At 39.1% G+C, this 20,454-nt stretch overlaps 1 protein-coding gene and 1 long non-coding RNA gene across 3 annotated transcripts in view; both read right to left on the minus strand.

Annotated features, from left to right (window-relative positions):
* KCND2 (potassium voltage-gated channel subfamily D member 2) overlaps window positions 1-20,454 on the minus strand; it is a 287,463-nt gene that overhangs the window by 13,774 nt on the left and 253,235 nt on the right. For both annotated transcript variants that reach the window (XM_061373013.1, XM_061373012.1), the window contains exon 3: window positions 7,948-8,110. In XM_061373013.1, coding sequence (XP_061228997.1) covers window positions 7,948-8,110 — 163 coding nt within the window. The remainder of the gene's footprint in view (window positions 1-7,947; window positions 8,111-20,454) is intronic.
* LOC133222870 (uncharacterized) lies at window positions 12,617-19,479 on the minus strand. Its single transcript, XR_009728395.1, has 2 exons — window positions 19,345-19,479; window positions 12,617-13,872 (listed from the first exon to the last, which is right to left on the minus strand). It is a non-coding gene; the product is annotated as an uncharacterized LOC133222870 (long non-coding RNA).

Consider the following 20,454-nt stretch of genomic DNA (forward strand, 5'->3'; position numbering starts at 1 on the left):
CAGGGAGATTTATTAGACTTAATGAACATGCATTAGTTATGTTTTTCCTTTTAGCAAGCATATTCATTTTCTCTTGCAGTGATGAAGCAATAATTAGGTGCAGCACCAATTAATAAAGATATATAAAACATAACAGTTTGTCAGACTATCTTAATATATCTATGTGCTACAACACATACAATATGAAGGCTGTACTTCCCATGTGAAGTTTTCAAATAGCTTTGCAAATATGAATTTATTGCATCTTAAAAATCTTTTGTAAGGTGAGTAGTAAGTAATAGCTTACATCTTTCTAGCTGAGAACCATTCATATGGCCTGAACTTACACCACCAAAAAGAAGAAAATAAATCTATTACCAAGACAGGAACCAGATACTGTGGCTTCCATGCTTATACTTCAGCCTACAGGAAATTCTCCTGAAACTGGAGGTGTTTACAAATCTGTTAAAGTGATAAGATTTCTTTTCAGTGCTTCTGCCTGATTTATATCAGAGCCTGCAGCATGAGTAATCTAGCGACTCCTCACATTTCCTATCAGGGAATCAGTAAAAGCTCGTGTAGGGAACAGGTTTATAAGGGCTGTGCACTGGGTATTGCATTCCCATGAAGGACACCAGAATGATGCGATGGCATCAAGAAAAGCGTGATAACAGAACAACTGTTTTTTCCTTTAGTCTGAAAACTGCTGTGAGGTTTTCCCTGCTAGCCATCGAAGGTGACTCTGATGTTGGTAATATTTATGTCATACAGGACAAAACCAATGTAGGTGAAATACGGTTCTTTTCCACCACAGTAATCTTGTCTGAAACTTTGTGAAGAAACTGATGATCAGATTTCCTTGTATTTGCACTGAACATCGCTTTTGAATGAATCACTTTTTTTTTCCTAGCTTCAAATTTTACAGCTTAGAGGTAGGTCCTTGTCTGTGGCTGCACTTACAGAAACCTTACAAAGGGAATTCACTGTTATTTAACAACAGCTAGCTCTGTCAGTTTTAGTAATATAAAAATTTAATTTCATAAGCTTTTAATAAGTGCCAAATGTAGCACTGTAGGATATTTACAGCATTCAGCTTTTAACACTCAAGATGCCCTCAGTTGTTCAGCTGTTTTAAGAGGGAGATTTTATCAGGAACACTTTAAGGCAGGGCTTACTGCAGTACTGTGCATCATTTTTGGCAAGAGTGTGTCTTTATTTTGCTATGCAAGAAGCCTTGGTAGCCTAGGTAATTTAGTACTCTAAGTACTAAAGATAGTAATTTAGTACTCTAAGCACTAAGATAGTTCCTGCTGTCACTCTTCTGCTGCTCTCTAGACTACATAACTATCTTACTATCAAAACTCAAAAATTGCTGATTACTTACCTTATGATTACTTTTTTAATAGTCTTGTAGAATTAACAGATAAGAATTTGTTCAGAGTCATTCTGTGTGTACTGGTTTTCGCTGGAACTGAGTTAATTTTCCTCATAGTAGCTGGTATAGAATCAGTCATAGAACAGCACAGGTTGGAAGGAACCTTGAAAGATCATCTGGTCTAACATTCTATGGAAAATGGAGCCTAGATAAGATTATCTAACACCCAATCTAATCACATCTTGAAAACCTTCTGCAAGGGGGACTCTACCACTTCACTAGGGATGTTGTTTCAATGAATAATTGTTCTTATGTCCAGATGAAACCTCTCCTTGTGCAACTCTTACCCGTTGCTCCTTGTCTTCTTCATGTGGCTCCTTATGAAGAGAGAGTCCCCATCCTATTTGTAGTCACCCTTTAAGTAATGGAATACTGTGATGAAGTCTCCATTGAGCTCTCTTTTCTTCAGGGAGAAAAGACCTAGCTCCTTCCATCTTTCCTCATATGGCAGATTTGCCAGCCCTATGGAACTGTGTTTTGGATTTGTGACTAGAACAGTATTGGTAACATGGGGTATTTTAGCTACAGCTGAGCAGTGTGCACACAGCATCAAGGCCTTTTCTGCTCCTCAGACTGTCCTGCAGAGTAAGATGAAGGTGCATGGGAAGTTGGGGGGGACATAGCCAGGAAAGCTGACCCCAGCTGAGCAGAAGGATATTCCATACCATATGATGTCATGCTCAGCAATAAAACTGGATGGGGATGGAGCCTGGCAGGGGCTGCCCTTGCTCTGGAACAGGCTGAGCATCAGTTTGTTGGAGGTGAGCAATTGGTGCATTATTTTTTTTCTTGTCCCCCCTCCATCCATTGCTGCCCCCCACACCCTCAGGCCTCATCCATCACCCCCACTTCAAAAAGCTACTAAACTTTCTTTATCCACACCCATGAATTTTTGCACATTTATCTTTCTGAGTTCCCCCCTACCCTGCTGGGGAGGAGAGAACAAGTGGCTGGGTGGTAGAACTGTCCAAATATCAAGTAATGTTATTTATATTACTTTTTGTTTGCCTTTCATAAACCCACGTGTACGTTTGTTTCAAGTGAAAAATCAAGCTCAGATTTCATGCTCTGATCTTCTGATTTTCAGTAGGTACAAATAATTGACTTCAGATTAGCTGAAAATAATTTATAGGCTGTCAGCATGTAGCAGAGAAGGAAGTGCTGTTTATGTACATTAATGGGTATGGAACTAAATAAGGTTCATACATTTGTTGAGTCATTCCTTGCTTTCACAACCTATTCAAATTATCAAATTTACAAATTTTTGACACAGTCCCACACGACATCCTTGTCTATAAATTGGAGAGACATCAGTTTGATAGATGGACCACTCGGTGGATAAAGAACTGGTTGGATGGCTGCACACAAAGAGTTGTGGTCAATGGCTCAATGTCCAGCCAGAGACCAGTAACAAGTGGGGTCCCTCAGGGATCCGTGTTGGGACTGGTCTTGTTCAACATCTTTGTCGCTGACATGGACAGTGGGATTGAGTGCGCCCTCAGCAAGTTTGCTGATGACACCAAGCTGTGTGGTTCAGTTGATACGCTGGAGGGAAGGGATGCCATCCAGAGGGACCTTGACACGCTTGTGAGGTGGGCTGATGCCAACCTCATGAAGTTTAACCATGCCAAGTGCAAAGTCCTACACCTCAGCTGGAACAATCCCAGGCATACCTATAGGTGGGGTGGAGAAGAGATTCAGAGCAGCCTTGTGGAAAAGGACTTGGAGGTGTTGGTCAATTAGAAAATAAACATGAGACAGCAGTGGGAGCTCTCAGCCCTTCTACTCTGCTCTTGTGAGACCTCCCTTGGAGTACTGTGTGCAATTCTAGTGTCCTCAACATAAAAAGGACATGGAACTGTTGGAACAAGTCCAGAGGAGGGCCATGAGGATGATCAGGGGACTGGAGCACCTCCCATATGAAGACAGGCTGAGAAAGTTGTGGCTGTTCAGACTGGAGAAGAGAAGGCTGTGTGGAGACCTCATAGAAGTCTTCCAGTATCTGAAGGGGTCTACAAGGATGCTTCATTAGGGACTGTAGTGAGAGGACAAGGGGTAACGGGTTAAAACTTAAACAGGGGATGTTTAGATTGGATATAAGGAAGATGTTCTTTACTGTAAGGGTGGTGAGGCACTGGAATGGGTTGCCTAGGGAAGCTGTGAATGCTCCATCCCTGGCAGTGTTCAAGGCCGGGTTGGACGAGGCCTTGGGTGATATGGTTTAGAGTGAGGTGTCCCTGCCCATGGCATGGGGGTTGGAACTTGATGATCTTAAGGTCTTTTCGAACCCTAACTGTTCTATGATTCTATGACTGTATTGTTCAGTAAACACAAGCTTTACATGCTTTTGTGTTAAATTCAAAAATCTTGGGTAAGTTGTTTTGTTAGTTATGTCTTGGCAACCCCACTGAGGTTAATGGCCTATTTATGTCATTTTAAAAAGTCACAATAGCTAGCAGGGTTCCCTACTGCAAACACTCAGCTGTTAAGCAGTTGTTGCAGTTTATTTGTGAGCTATTTATATTTATTTAGTAAGTAATTATTCATAAATTGACAGATAAATACATCATGCACAATCAATAAATAATAAAGTCAAGCCAATCTTTAGGATAGATTTTGCTACACAAAGATAGAAGACCATACTCACATGAAAGATTCAGCTTGAGTTTTATGTATTATGTCAGGGTTTGGAGCTGATGATAGTTGTTCAGGTTTCTGTTGTGGCACCATTTGTCACTATTGGGATAAAGTGCTTGGGTAACTAAATTAAGGCTTTTTCAGTTATCAGATAATGAACAATAGCGGCCAGATGGACCCACACTTAGGACTTGCTGGTTAAGAGAATAAAAGGCTCTTGCCTTCAAAATATGCAGAAAAATAGATGTATGGAAAACAGAGAAAGCATCTAGCAAAGAATGCTTCAGTCAGGGTAAGGTGGACGTTGTCATCATAAGAGCTGCAGCAGTACATAGGATGGAGCTTTACAGCTAAGCTGCCATTGGGTGGCCAGACACAGGCTCCAAGAGGAGCCCTTCCCTGTGTTGGCAGTCATCCCAGTGAATATAGTACTGTGAGGGTTAGCCATATCTTAAACCTTGATACCCATCAAATATGGAATTGGAAATTGTATCAAAGCTTGCCTAAACTTCTTCTTTTTCTGTCCTTTCCTTTACACATGGACCAGTCACAACACATCTGTCATTAACGCTGCCACCTGAAGGCACTGATGGGCAACCAAAATAACTTGGCCTCTTGAAATTTTCTATAGCTGAGAAAAGCTCCACAAATAGGATTTTTCAGAACTGTCTCAGTGGTGATAAATGTGCTTGAGGAAAAGTTGCAGTAAGACTACAGGGCATAATTAGTTCTGCCCTGAATTGCAACTGTCAGGGTATGTCAGTTCCTTGGACCTTAATATCTGATAGAAAAAAATGTTCTCAGAAGCACAGATGAATTTTCTTTGTTTTTTATTTTCACCTATTTTTTTTGTTTATGTTGATTGCAAGTGAGTTCCTGTAGTGCAGTGGAAGCCTGGCCTCTCCTGACAACCTATCAGCTCTATTACAAAGTGGGATTTAAAGCTAATTACAATATATTCCATGGTTGGAAGGAGGATCTTTCTTTGAAATGTATTCAAAATGAGATGGTATATATACATTTCTTCTTCCATCTTCTCCTGAGCCTTAATGTACAGCATCTTTTGGCCAAAAAAGAAACAAATGGAATCATCTAATCTTGAGTGACTGTGCAGAACTCACTAAATGCATATGCTGATGGTCACATGGCTCTTGAACAAACCTAATATAAGTGACAAATTTTTCTTCTGCTGAAAATGGCCAGTTCTCCTGTACTAGATTTTGACTTCAACAGAGAGCTTGCTCTTAAGTTTCCTTTTACAGACCAAATGTTTCACCATTTCTGAAGACTATCTTGATTAAACTTTTGCATGAGATACTGGTAAAGTAAGTTACACAATTCAAATACACAACTCCCACAATCAGATGGAAGCTGTTGTAGCCAGCGGGAGGTACCACTGCCTGCAGGGGTTCATGCTGTGCTCCATGAAACAGCCCCTTCTTTCAAGCTTATGTTCTTCAGCCTTAGAGAGTAAGAATAAGGTTTGTGCCTAAGGGAATACTTATTTCAGAAAGCTGAGAGAAGCTTCTACTGTATTGAATGAAGAAGGAATTTCAAACTTCAATAATGTGACCTTTTTGCTTGAATATTCTTATGCAGTGCAATAGAACCCTTCTGTGACATGCAAGGCTATATTTCATAGCTAAATATTGCTAAATATGGGCTATACAGTACCCAAGAAGTGCCTTTTTTTGATTTTTTTTTTCAGTCTCTCAGAACGACACTCAGTTCAACATCTCAGTCATTTTAGATTGACAGAGATCAGCTTTGCAATAGGAGATACAAATGAGTGAGGAGATATAAATCAGTGCTAAGTCAATCAGACCTCAAAGCCATTTTCTCTGAAGCAAGAAGGGCATCAACACAGTCAGAAATCTCTTATCCTTATTGTCGGCAGTGTTCTGGAGAGCAGAGAAAAAACACTTGGCAAGACTGCCATTTATCATTTCATATTCCTGTTTGAAACATACAATGAGTTCACTGTTTAACAAGAAGAAAAGTCAGTTATTAACTCAAGCAGCTTCTATTCAGGAAGAGATTATGAGGAATAATAGCCAGTCTGCCAATCTAATTATTGCAAGCAAGGTATTTTCTAGTGTCCATCTCTTTCTCACCAGCAAGTGTAAAGCAGGCATAGAAGATTCTGTTTCTTGACAGAATCTATAGGAATTAAGGCTGTCTGTCTCTGCAGTTATTATGAAAGCTCAAAACAGGCACATTTATTGCTGGGATCAAGCAGATATGTTACCCATGACTGGTGCAATGATCGGAGGCACAGTAATGAAGCATTGTGTTTTGGGTGATGTATACTGTTCTTTGTCTGCTGCCATTACACAAGCAGAAGTGGAAAAATTCTTGGCAGAAACAACGCAGTGTAGAAGTGACATGTCTCTGTATATCCCAGCTCTGAGAGGGTGGAATGCACAGCTAGAACTAGCATGTGGGACAAAATGGCATGCAAAAGGGTGGGTGGAATTAATAGATAGGTAAGGTATGGTATTTGGTTCTCTGAAGCAGCCTATATTTGAAATCAGGTTTCTAGAAAGGTATGACATTTTTTGTGATACACCTGGTTTCTTTTATGGCCATTTTCCTCATCTGACAGCATTTTTTTTCGGGTGTGGCCATTAAAGGGTGCAATATTTTCAGCCTGAGACGATGACTGTCTTGGCCATGTACCTCTGTTTCTCCTTAAGATATTCTGGGAATGGTATGACTGTGTACATTCATTTCACTTCCTTTGCATGAAGAAAATAACCAAAAAGGTGTCCAGAAAGAAGCAAATAATTCTGTATCTTTGAATCTGGTGCTTTTGTCTATATGAGGGGGATGAAGCCTGCAGCTGGCTGTGTTCCCCAGTCTATGTATGTAGTCTCCAGCAATGGCCTACCTGCACATCTCTGTGGGCAATGATCCTGCTCTCCTTGGATCTCTGGAGACTCAGGACCCCTGAACAGAGGTCATGGGACCATGGAAAGCTCAAGTGCTGACACCTTAGCCTTGGCAATCTTGCAACCTGTGTTGCAACCACTCGTCTCAATGGCCATCAGCAGAGGAGCAGAAGGCAGCGCATCTCAGCTCCCTTATCAGAGCTTCAGGTGTCAGTGGAAACTCTCTGAGATGCTTAGTATTGAAGGTTTGGGTGAAGTAGATTGGTATTAGTACACTAGCCGTTATGTGGGGTGGAAGCTGATTGCCCCGGCCTGGCTGCAGCTCTTCCGGTAAATAGTTCTTCCTGGCTCCTGACCTTGCCCAGATGGGTCAGGGAGAGGAACTGTCTTGTAGAACTAGTTGGTGTTTTAGTGATAGACTCAGTAAATCAAGGAAGCTGGAAAAAGAGACTTTTGCTTTCGGCTTTTTGCGACTAAGTTTTATATTTTTTTTCTGAAGTCTTTTAAGCAAAGTAGGTGCTGAGGAGACAAGTTCGTCAATAATCAGATTCCCCAGAGACTGAATGTGGGAATTAAATACATGGATTAGTAGAGCAGGCTGCTAAGAGAGATATTAGAAATCATTATTAGGTTTTTTTTTCTTTTTAGTTATTCTTTTTTCCTCAGAAGATGCTCATGGAAAGAAAGTCTGCATGAGAAACACAGAAGGATCTTCAGTGGGTGGAACTGCAGCAATTGCCTGAAAATACTAGATCTAGTCTAACAAGTAGGATGAATTACCACAACAGTAAATCTGTCAATTTTGTCACAAAAGATAAACGAACCATGTTGTGGTGTTTTTTTGTTTTGTCTGATGTTGTTTTGCATCTAGGACATAGGCTAAGTGTGTGACATATATATAGAATAGTTATTTTGCTAAAAATACTCACTTTGAGGATGCACAACATATAGAAAGTCATGTTATCAATTTTTCAATAACAGAAGTGAAAAAAATTAGAAGCTCACCTTTTGTGCCCTGCGCTTGTCTGCTCGTTGATTCTGGTGGTATATACGGCTGAAGTTGGAGACAATTACAGGAACTGGCAAAGCAATGACCAAGACCCCACTCAGGGAGCATATTGAACCAAAAATCTTGCCAGCTATTGTCTTTGGCACCATGTCACCATATCTGGATCAAAGAAAAAAAAGGCAAAATATTTTTTAAGTATTGAATTTCAAGATGAATTAATTGCATAATAGATTTTCTTCTCTTTCAAATAATACTTGCTGCATTCCCAGTGTTGTGCATTCTGTCCATCAAACTGTGGACATCTATGTTTTACCTGCTGTAGTCTTCCCAGGTTGCCTGGAGAGACCTTGCTAAGGAAGAAAAAAAGAAATTGGTGTTGAATTTAAGTCTTTACTCTGTTTGCTTGTTGGAAGAACTCATCACTTTCATTGGCAAGATCACAGGGACACTGTTTGGTAAGTCATGTGCCAAGCTGAATAATCTGTTGTCTCATTTGAGTTGATACAGTACTTTCATTTACGAGGGTAGCACATTTTTGGTACCGGTTGCCCAGGAGATCGTGGAATTTCTGTCTTTGGAGATTTTCAACACTTGGCTGGACAAAAGCACAGCTAACCTAACCTACTGCTGTTGATAGGCTGCCTTTGAGTGGGGGACTGAACTAGCTGCCACCTAGAGGTCTCATCTATGGTCTAGACCAAAGCAAACATGAAGAATTCAACCTACAAGCAATCAACCAACCAAATTCTAACTGCAATTCCTGGCAGTGCTCAAAATCACTGGGGCTACTACCTCTCTATGATGCTGCATATTGTTTGGTCCAGCAAGTGAAAACATAGTGCTAGTGCAGTTTGTGAGGGCAATCCAGTGACAGCTTATTGTGAGATAATCAGCTCATTGCACTCTGCAGCGTGCCATATTCTATAAGTATTTAATTACATACTATGGAATTTAATAAAGAGATAAATTACTTTCAAGTACCATTCATATTTTTTCTTTGCTGGATTTTAAGTTATTAAACACTGATTGTGGCATGCGTGTTTAGTATGTTTGTGAGAAGGGAGGTAGCAGGTTCCCCATTACAAAAGACTTATAAACTGTTAACACAAGAAAAGGTTAGAAATAAAACTGCAGGAGGAGCAGTGTTTGGGAAATGCTATGGAAAACAAAATCCGTCTACTTAGTAGGAATTGGAAAAATAATAAAGATGAGGGCAGTCTTCAAGTCACATGGTCCAAATCCTGCACCTAATCACAAGGAGGGGATAAGTGGATGGGGATAACAGATGATGGAGAATCTGTACGGACTTAAAGAACACTTTCTAGCAATGAGTGCTCAGCATATGTCAGAAGGATATGTATTGCTTTGTAGGTGAAGATGAATAGATTGAATTTTGTAAGATAAGAGTAAGGTGTTTGACATAAATATTCAAATAAGTTGTCATCCAGGCTGATATAATATAGACTATCAAGTCTTAGACTAGTGACAAAGATCATCTTGTGTAAAATAAATGTTTATTTGCTTTACAAAACATGATCAAATATAAAATATTCACAGGAAAAAAATACATTAATATTTCTACTAATACCCCCTCCCCCCATCTGCTCAAAATTTGAATGCTATAGTTTCTGATTTTGTGACATGCAAGACTGAATAAAATACATAATGTAATAGAATCCCTCTTCTAAACTATTAATATAGCTGGTCTTAATGACAAGACGCATAAAACTAGAAAAATACAAGAAAGAGATCATGCTTTCCTTCTCATAAAGATCTGCATCTCACATCATAGGCATTTTTGGTGCTTATCTTCCTAAAGCCAGAGCTGACTTTCAGCTGTCAGGAGTGATGCATGCCCAGCTGTTCTTTTCTCTGAGCAGAGAAGTGAATAAATGACCTTTCAAGGTCCCTTTGACAAATGGGATCCCTGACACCTAACTAACTCCCCTTTTTTTTTTCAGGCAGAGCAGTGAGGAGAGTGGTGGGCATGGGGCCAGGGTGTGAGCTTGGGGCAGAAGTCCCAGGGTGTAATCACTGATGATCATTGCTGATTTAGTATTCATTGTTGTTTTACATCAGCCTTTTAGATAAAATCCAAGTATTTTCTTAAATTGAATCATAGTGTATCAGCAGAAAGCTATTTAAATGGCACACACTCAGCACAACCAGATCTTGAAATTTAAAAATCACAAGTGCGCAGCACTACTGGAACAGATCTCTTTAACTAGATTCCAGAATCTGTATTTAGGTGCCTATCCTAGTTAGATGCCTTGAAATCCTATATTTCTGAACCTTCATAAGCTCATATAGTCACTGGTGGCTGCTGTGGACAGGAGGCATTGCTGGTTCTAATTAATTTGGTTTGATGATGCTCAGGGATATAGTTCATCCTGTTGATAATGTGACACTATAATTATGTGAAGCAAGTGCAGACTGATGCTTTAGGAGTGGTGACAGGAACTATTAGCTGATCCATCTCTAACATTTCAGTATTTATGTGTGGACCTACTCAAGGAGATGCCTTTTTACAGTATTTCAGTGTTATGGAGTGTAATAAGAATATAAGGATTGTTTGATACATGAAGGTATTTTGCAGTGTTTTTCTTGCCTTCTGGGCAAAATGACAGGTAGATGGATATACTGCTTATTTTAAAATAACTTGCTTTTGATTATTTTTCTACTTCAGCTTGAATAAGTTGCAATACGGTGACATTTTCCAAAGGTAATGTTGCTTGCCCACTGTTTAGTGTTAATAATATCTTTCACATCATTAATAACTCTTACATAACTAGTTTTTCTGCTGTAGATAAACACTGTGTTGGAGATGTTGAAATAAAATTATGGTCAGAAAAAATTACTTCCAAGAAATTAGCTTTTCTGCACAGGGTGAGAAACATACTTGCTCTTCTGGACAGTGACACAGATTTTAGTCTTGCTGTGGCTTGCCTAGAATTGTTAATGGACTTCCTCCTGCTGGATTAAATATTACCATTAGTTATACTTCATGTATCACTGAATGCTACCAATGGAAGTGGATGACATAAAATGAAGAAAAACTTTCTTCTTTTACCCCCACCTGCAATGGCTTTATTCCTCATAAAGTCTAAACTAAAAAAGAACATAACTTCATTTTTAGATGGCAGGGTAGTTTTGTGGTGCTTGTATTTAGAAGTGGAAAAATTATAACTGATCTCTAAAACAAATCCAAAATTCTGCAGAAAGTCTGGTTTCCTCAGTTATGGAGACACAACAAATATGGAGTCTTATTAAGCAATTTTCACAGAGTCACTCTTCAAAAGGTAACCATTTCAAAGCTTTATCTAGTGCTACCCTGCTTGTTTCACTGCTCTTCAGACTGGAAATGCAAACATATTCTACTTTACATGCTTTTTTCTCTAGTTGCAGTCTTTTCATAGTTTTGCATATAGTCTGTTCCACATATGTCTATTATTGTGGCCAAAGCTCAAGTCAGTCCTTGGGCATTTATGATTTGTACTGGCAATCTGATTTTCTAACATCAAAAGTGTCATCCCAATATTGTATGCTCTGGATGATTGAAGAAAAAGAGATGTTGCACTGATCCCTGTTATCAGTCAGGTGCGTTCTACTTCTTTAGCCAAAAAGGGAAGGGAAAAGGCTATGACAAACTAGAAGTGCCAATCAAGTTTTATTAAATCACAAGTCAGAAACTACATGATTAAACTAATGCCTAGGTTTCTCTAGACATAATCCAGATAGGTCAGACATGTGTTATTGCTTGCAGTCCATGGACATCTATCTACTCACAAAGTGACATCATTCAGGGATGACTGGATTTAAAGGCATGTGTATTGTCTCACGTGTTTGTATTCAACAGGTGACAGACCAGTTCTGCATGTTTGACGCCTTAATACAAGGCGAGAGAGGAAGCCAGTGAATTCCTTCATTTTGCAGTTACTGGATCTTTCACAGTACTGTTGGAGTAACATGGGCATGATATAACACTTTGCATGACAGATTTGGTAGCATGAAATGAGCCTGAATCACACACAAAAGGCTGAGGTTTTGTAGGAGCTTGGGAAACATGAACATATTTGGGTTTATGAATGCCCAATATGTAATCTAAGCACTGCCACTGCAGAGCATACCCATGGTCACCCACCTACCAAATCGATACTGTTTTTCTAACAGATGTGTGGAATATATGTGATGTTTCATACCCATAATTCAAGAAATCTCAGACAACAGAGGCTGTATTTGTGGCGTCATCAGCTATTTGTTATTCCTGAGTCCAATGGGTTTTTTTGATGGCTCTAAGATCAAATATTTCATAAATCAAAGCTCAGAATTATTACTGAAACAAGTCATACTTTTTAGCTATTTTTCCTTGATGTGACCTGAGAAGGTCTTTCCTTTAACAATCTTAAGAAATGAGAGGGACAATGTTGCTTATTTAACTTCTGGTTGAACACAAGAGTAATTCTTTTTTTCAAGACAAAAATACGTGTATTTTGGAGGATGAAATAAGTAATCACAGAAATTGTAATTTAGCAAAATTTTTTGTGTGTGTTTGACACATTGGAATTTGTATTTGGAAGAGCTTACTTTGGATAAAAACCTCTCCTCCCCCCCACCAAAGTGACCTCTACACCAAAACTGTGAAATTGCAGAACATATATAGTGGAAATAAATCCAGGGTGTGTATTTTTATAAAGATCAAATAGTTTAGTCTGATACTGACAGACACAGTTAAGGAAAAAATATTAAACCCCAAACTACCTTGCAATAACGTTTTCTGACATTAGAGGGCATAAACGCCATTAAAAATAAATGTAAATGCAAAAATATCTTAAAATGCATGTTACAAATACATGTGCCCTCTCCCACCTCCTTCGAATTAATTTACATTCTTTAAAAAAATATCACATTGATTGAGGTCTGTTGTCTGCTCCCATACATCTGCTGAAACGGAAAGCTAGTAACATTTTTGTTTCCAAACATGTGAAACTTGACAGAAAATAATGGAGTTGTAAAATAAACAAAAAGCAATTAAAATTAACTTGCTAATATTTATTTTAAATGAAATTGAATTTTTGACCAGAGAACAAAGGAAATGGTATGAAATCCATGGAAACAAAATCTTTGTAGAAGCCAGCATGGAAAATCTTTTTATGCGTGGGTGACAAATCATATTTCCCACTGGATTTCACATGTCATCCAGGCAGAATTCAAGCTTCTTGCCCTGGAGTTGATTAATGGAATGGTTCCTTGTCTTTCCAGAACAAGGTCTACACTCCCATCCTCCAGCCGATGGCCTGCTCTGTGCAGAGTGAATGCTTTACCCACCTGGGTGGGATGAGGACGGACCTGCTGCCCTCCTGCCTTCTGCCCGGGCTAATGGCCTTTCTTGTACAGGCAGAACCCCAAGAGGCTGCTTTGGTGAGACTGTCAGTGAAGGCTAGACAGCTGCTCATCAGCACACGCGTTTAGGGAGCCAGCCACACAACTAGGCATGTGCTTATGTGCCAGCACAGGGGAGAAGGCAAGAAAAGCAATTCCCAAACTCTCTGACACCAACAGTAATCATGATGAATTTGCAGCCTTACCTAGGTCTTAAAATAGCCTTATGATTTTGGAAAAGTAATTTCTAATAATACAAACTATTGCCATTAGTGTGAGGTGTGGAACATTACATAGATTATTCCAAATTTTATTCCAGCCTGGGGAGACGCTGCATAGACTGCAAAAAATCTTCCAGGTTGTTCTCATTGCTGCGAAGGTCCCTGTGTTGCAATAGCCCTCTCTTCTGCTCAGTAGTGATGGACATGCTCCCCTCCGGGGTCCACAGAAGTTCCTCCGAGCACCAGCCAAAATGACTAGTCATGAATGATGAAAACCATGTCTGCTTCTCAAGAGTGGCAGCTCTCCCTGGGCTTTCCATCCTGCAGTGCAAGAGAGTCAGACAACTGCCCTGCCCCTGGCTGAGTTACCAGCTTCTGAGATACAAAATTTCTAATGAAATGCAGCGATTTTTTCCCCCCATGTGCACCAGAGCTTTAAGCCAAGAAGCTTAAACAGGTTTATAGAGGTGTGCTTTAGTACTTAGAGGTCAAAAAAAGAGAACTTTTGCATGGAAAAGTTGAATCACTTGCCCAAGGAAACTCCTTGTTTCTTGCAGTCAAGACAGAGATCTAACCAGTTTCCTTCTGTTTTTGTTTACCATAAAATATTAAATCCAAAAACGTAAAAAATACCTTTTTTGTCACCTTTCCCTCACTCCACAGGAAAAGGTAATATCCTAACTGCTCCTGAACTGCTGCAAAGCACCACAGAATTATGATGTCTGGGTCGTGTTGTATAGGGGCTATTTAAGCTACCAGAGCTATAACTCAGCAGACTCCTAACAGCTGCATTACAGTCACAGACAAACTACTGAGGTGGCATTTTGTTTTGTTTTGGTTTTTCCCAGATTTTAGAGGCAAAAATAAGCATGTTTGCTTTCATGAAAAAGAGAGTATTTCTGAATGGATCACACACTTTATGCGTAAGAGAAGCAACATGGCAGAAAAACTATTCTTAATGCAATAGTTGCAAGCTGCCTTTCCTAGTATTACCTAAATCATGGGGTTTCTCACCACACACTGGCCACCAACCACATTCATAGGTGAAAATGGGCCTTTTATAGAGTTTGCAGGCAAAGGAAGCTTCACACAACCTTTCACATGGTAGCAAGCTTTGTGGCAAGTGAGGTGCCCTCACCCTGCTTGGCCCTCACCAATACCTATGCCTTCTGCTGACAAAATCTGAGAGTGAGGCTGGTACAGTCACTGCTGAAGGTCCCCGCACACTGCAGCAGGCATTGCCTTGTGTTGCCAACCCCCTTTTTGGCCTTTTAAAAATATGATGCAATGTCACAGCCTGTTATGGAGGACCTCAGAGCTGGGCTTCCAACACCAGCTCCTGTGATGGAGATGATTACCTGCTGAGAGATGTGCCCTGTATTGGGTGGCATTTTATGTTTAGTACAGTAGATGAAGGACTGTTCATCAGCAATAAAAACCATCAGCTGAACTGTCACACACTCCACAAAGGAAGAGTGACTGGTAAAGAACTACCTTTGTGTTAGCATGGATGTGTGAATAAACCGATCTCAATAAACTCCCTTTATGATAAGTCTAGCTCTAGGACTAAGCAGATACACCGTAAAGGAGCAAATATCGGTTAATCACTTTAACTTTGAGACCAGTTAAAAAAAAATACCATCAGTGAAGAATAAATATCCATTTTGAGAGCAGAAAAAGAATTGTTATGCATAAAGCAATATTACAGATGTGTCATATTATATCTGACAATTGCAAAATGGTGTCCTTGTCTAAGTAGGGTACCGTAAATTGTTATAAAGCTGTTCCCTAGAGTTTCCAAGCTGCTTGGTGACTAAATGCTGGCAAGTTCACACTGATTAGTCATTTATTTTAACATTACATCCAACAACAGATACTTTAAATTGTTACTGGTAATAAGCTTAAGTGGAATTTCTAAATAAGCATTTCAACTGTGTTGCCATAAGGATTCAACCTGTACATTCACAATTTGAAAACTATATAAGTTGCTCTTTAGGATCTAATGCTATTTTTAAAACACTACTGTATGTGAATGTGAAATGATCAAGGGCTAGACTTGGAAATATGAGACAGAGGCAGGTAAAAATATCTCAATTTCTTGAAAGTCTTTAGCCCTTAAGAATACTATATCTAATTAACATAGAATTCATTTATTACTTTGTTGTATTACATCAGAATTCCAAGTCTTTAAGATACCATGGTGATAAGCAGAGACAAAATGCTTGGCTGGATAATAATTCATAAGATGGTTCAAATAATTACAGGAGGAATATACTTCTCCTTAGTTCCTCAGAGACTTTCCATTTTCTGGGGCCTGATGTAGACACTCAATTTTTTCATTCTATTTTATGTCAAGCCAAAAGTAACTTAAGGGAAGAAAAAAAGAGACAATTTGATCTTTATTGCCATAGTTCTGACTCACTTCCCTAACAGAAAATGTTCCAAGGTGCTTGCTCCTAAAAGACAATGACTTGTATTACTTACTTAGGACCTAATTTTTTAACAGTTCCTTTTTTCAGTGCGTGTGCCCACATACAAACAGATATATAGGATAAACTGACCAGCTCTTTCGGGGTTTAGAAATGAACAAAAGCATACCAGTAATAGCCCAGACCAAAGCTCCACCTAGCCTAGTATTCAGATTCCAAAATTTAAGATGCAAACTAACAAATAGGGAAAATAATAGGCTAAATACACATAATATCTCTGAATGCTCTTCCGTCCTCCAACTATTTATAAATAACTCAAGAAGTACTAGAACTGTAATTTCTTTGTAGTTAGGGATACTTAGTGGATTGCACTTCCATGGGCTTTATTTTGTAACCTTAAATCCATGCAAATTTTTGGCATTCACATCACTGCTTGGTAGTTCTGTGGTCAGTGTGCTTTTGACTGTTCTGACTGTGGTTCCTTTCTTTGTATGATGCCCTCAACCAGGTCCTTGTATTCAACAGAGCAGCCAGTGCATGATCTCTAGACACCTTCCTCCTCCTATTTGTGTCTTCATACCTATTTACTTTTATATTTTTTCTAGTGTGGCAATTCCTACTTTGTTCATACAGCTCCTACTCCCTACATTTGATCATACCTTTGCCCTTTTCTGGATATTCTGCAATACTTTTATACTTTTTACAATAAAACAAGACCAGAACAGCACACAGTTTTCAAATAATAGGTATGGACAAGTCCAAAATAGCTTATTTTTCTGGTGCCAACTTGGAAGGTGAGCTATGATTATCCACAATGTTAAAATGTGATTCCTTGCAATTTCTCTGTACAAATCCTTATTGGTGGGAGCTGTCAAATTTTGCCTTACTTTCCAGATTTCTATCACTGTCAGAGGAAAAGGAGCTGTTAAGACTTCCTGCACAGCATGGGGTTTTTGATGACTGTCAGGACATAATCCTTAGAAAATAATCGTTGAACTGGCGTAGTTCACCAAGTACCTGTGCTAAGTAGAGGGGAAAAAAAGCACTCCTAGATTTGTACCAACAAACCAGGAAATGCATCTTTGTCCTGTGAATACAAATTTTAGAGTTTTTTCTTTCCTTATTTTCCTTCTTTGTTCTTTCAGAAAATCCATTGTTGGGAGAACTGGACTAAAAAGCAATACAAAGTTAAGAGACAGTGTTTTATATATCCCAGGGAAATGAGGATACAGGAACTGGGATGAATGCACACTATCCCAAATGCTCAGCATTTTAAATAAATTGATGCAAATATTATAAAGACTTTTCACCAGTTCTTACTTGAGACATTAACTGGAAGCAACAGGAACCTCAGGATATAAAAATCTCCACCTTCAAAAGTACCACCATCTCTAGCCACTCCTCATATTGAAGGTTAGGGGTGAAACATGTACTATGCCTTCAATTGAGGGTCTGGCCATAGTGCCTAGTAAAGACTGGATAAAGAGCTCACGGTATAGATAGGAAATGGGAGCAATGTGAGATTTATTGACTACAACAAGGCTGGCTGTAAAGAGAGTCCAGCTGCAAGCTCCATTGCTTCCCAGCAGGATGGACAAGGGTTTGACACATCCTTCCTGGGAAATGATTCCAAAGGCAGCTGCTAAATATCACTGATCTCCCACACCTGGCCTTGGTTTGTGGATGCCCTCTGTTCCTTCAGACACCTCATGAACATGTGGAAGATGCCAAAGTTGCACATTTCTGCATTCTTCTAGGAACTCATTCTTTAGTAAAACTTTTCAATATTGTGACTAAAATTAGGATTGAGCTATGAAGCACAGATCTAGGTGCAGATTCAAATGCACCTTTCTGAAGCCCAGGTGTATGTTCTGATGTGCCACCTTGCTCCAGTGGAGGGGAGAATTTTCCTATTAGCAGTGTGATCAGGTACGTTTTGGGTCCAGTTCTCATCCCAGAAATATAGCTGAAAATTTTATGTAACTATTTTCTCTTACAAGTGTTCTTTTTATTGTAATACTTGTACTAAATAGCAGCAAAGTCAAAACAAAGCATTGATCTGCTAATCCATTCCTAAATTTCTCCTGAGTATATATTAGCCATCAGGTCAAACTGCTCCAAGTAAGACTAGAAAACCACTGTGGAAGTTTGTAAGGACACCTGAGCCTTTATTTTGTGACAGCTACTGGGCTCAACATAGAGATCAGTGAGCTGATTTCACTTGGGAATCAAATCCAGCTGCTCCCATGTTCAAGTAAAACTCTGACTGACACAGGTTTTAGCCACTGCTGGCTTTAATGCTGTTCAGGACTCCAATAGGCAAATCAAGATATGGGGATGATTTCCAGCAAATCTGAACTCCTTGTTCTGCTTTTTTTCAGCAAAGTACTAACAAAGTCCCCAGTCTGCAGTGCAGGTTTATCTTTTGGCACACCTTCCAACTTAAAAGTATTCTGTTTTTTCTTCCACATTATTTAGTCCCATTAGGCAACACTGGAGTTTAATATATGAAAATACGGTTAATAAAAATATTTGAAAAGTGGTTTTGAAATAACAAAACCAGAATTATTTTCTTCCCTTTAAAAATAATTAGGACTCCCTATCATCCCAACCTACTATTTATTGCTTGTTTTGCTTCAAATATTTTCACTGTATTTGAAAACAGGCTATTGTGTCATGTTCAGCACTATCCAATAAAACCAACCTAATTTTTTGTTTGCCAACACAACCACCAATGGACCAGTGTTATTTTTGCATTCTTTCAGGCAAAGCTGAAAAATGCACACCAGCTTGTGTCAGTGTGACACTGCTATTGGCCTAACTCTAGGGATCTCTGCCAAATATTGAATACTTCAGTTAATGCTTCTCTAATGCTAACTCTGAATCTGTTTAACCAAGAGTAAAAACTACTGTAGTATATTTTTATATGCACACATATATATATTTAGATACATATACACACATAGTAAAGACTAAGGACTTTCCCTTTAAGGTAATAACATTTCCTTTGTACAACTTCTGTGCACTAGAAAATTTATCACAGTCCAGAACCTTAGTGTCCCTCTCTAGCTAACAGTCAAAAGAGTAATTTTCCTGAGAAAAATTTTCCTCTGAAATTCAGCTCTTTCCTCTTTCATGACATTTTTCATTCCGTTCTGTTTAGAATACAAAAACATATTCTAAATGTACACAAAATGTGTTTGAGAAAACAAATCTGTGGAAGTTACTACCTGCACCTGACTATATAGTATTTTTTTCATTTGGTATAATTATCTTTTTTTTTTTTTTTTTTTCTCCATTCCAATTTTCAGGCATTTCTGAGCCTATTCGGGTAAGTCCAGGAAAAATGAAACAAGTCACATACTTTAAGTTTAGCAAAACAAAGCCTGTTTTGAGTTCACTCAAGGCTCCTCACAACTCAGCTCTTCACCAGTGTTAAATCACCCCAAAACTTGAAAGAACAAGGGGATGCTATAGCATTCAATCCTCTTAAAGTTTCCTGGTAATTAGTTTCAGCCGAGCAGTTATATCCCCTTTCCTGAAAAGAAACCAAAAGCCTGTGAGAGTTGCCCTGCCCAAGGACAGCTTAACCCTCACCCTCCCAGCTTCCAGGCACTGCCTTTGCAGGCTGTAAAAGCGTGGTATAGCTTAGTTTATATTATTTAAATAGAGAAATTTGTAATCATTACACATGGGAGGTATTGAATCGATGGTTAGGAGATTAAAGTCCTCTTTTGTGCAGTGTGGAATTTGAATGCTTAACTGGGTTTGAGTCTTGACACAACTTTGAATGGATAACTTTGGATATGGAAATTTAGAAGCATGTTAACAAACAGCAGATGTGGGTTTGCCTACCTCTGTCAGTTTTGACAGTGCATTTTGTAACGTGACTTCTCGTGTGCTGGTAACTGGACTCAAGCCACCAATGAATCTCTAAATATTAGCACACTGCAATGACATTCTGTCACTACTAAAACCATTCCTAGTTGAATTCATGTCCTGTAATGGAGAGGTTCTATTTCTCACTACCAGTCCTCTCAGTCATTCAGGCATAAGGCTTCATAACACTGACCAAAACCATTCTTTTTTACAGGTAGTAAAGAAATGAATTTTCCATGGGTTTCCTCTGTTTTTAAAACTTTTCCTCTCTCTGTTGCATACATTTAAAAACTTTGTGCCAGAGCCCTTTCAAAGTCTAACTTTTTAGAGACTGCTGATAACCCTTGAATTTTCACATGGATCCCTCAGAAATGGAGCTTCAGGACCACTACATTCCCTTTCCATCACATTTTAAATGCAAACTCTCTAAAGCTGCAGTGTTCATTAAAAATTCTGGAGATTTGTGGAAAATTTGCCAGATGCCCAGTGGTAAAAGCAAGGATTTTGGAGGTCATGTGAGGCTTCTCTTCCCAGAGAGATCTGAGTAGAGATATGACACAAGCGTACTCAAGAAATCATGCTATAGGAAAAGCTG

Source organism: Neopsephotus bourkii, unplaced genomic scaffold (genome assembly GCF_033783945.1).
Source record: "Neopsephotus bourkii isolate Nb327-2 ecotype Australia unplaced genomic scaffold, CSIRO-AGI_Nbou_v1 NB_1624, whole genome shotgun sequence".
NCBI classification, from domain to species: domain Eukaryota; kingdom Metazoa; phylum Chordata; class Aves; order Psittaciformes; family Psittacidae; genus Neopsephotus; species Neopsephotus bourkii.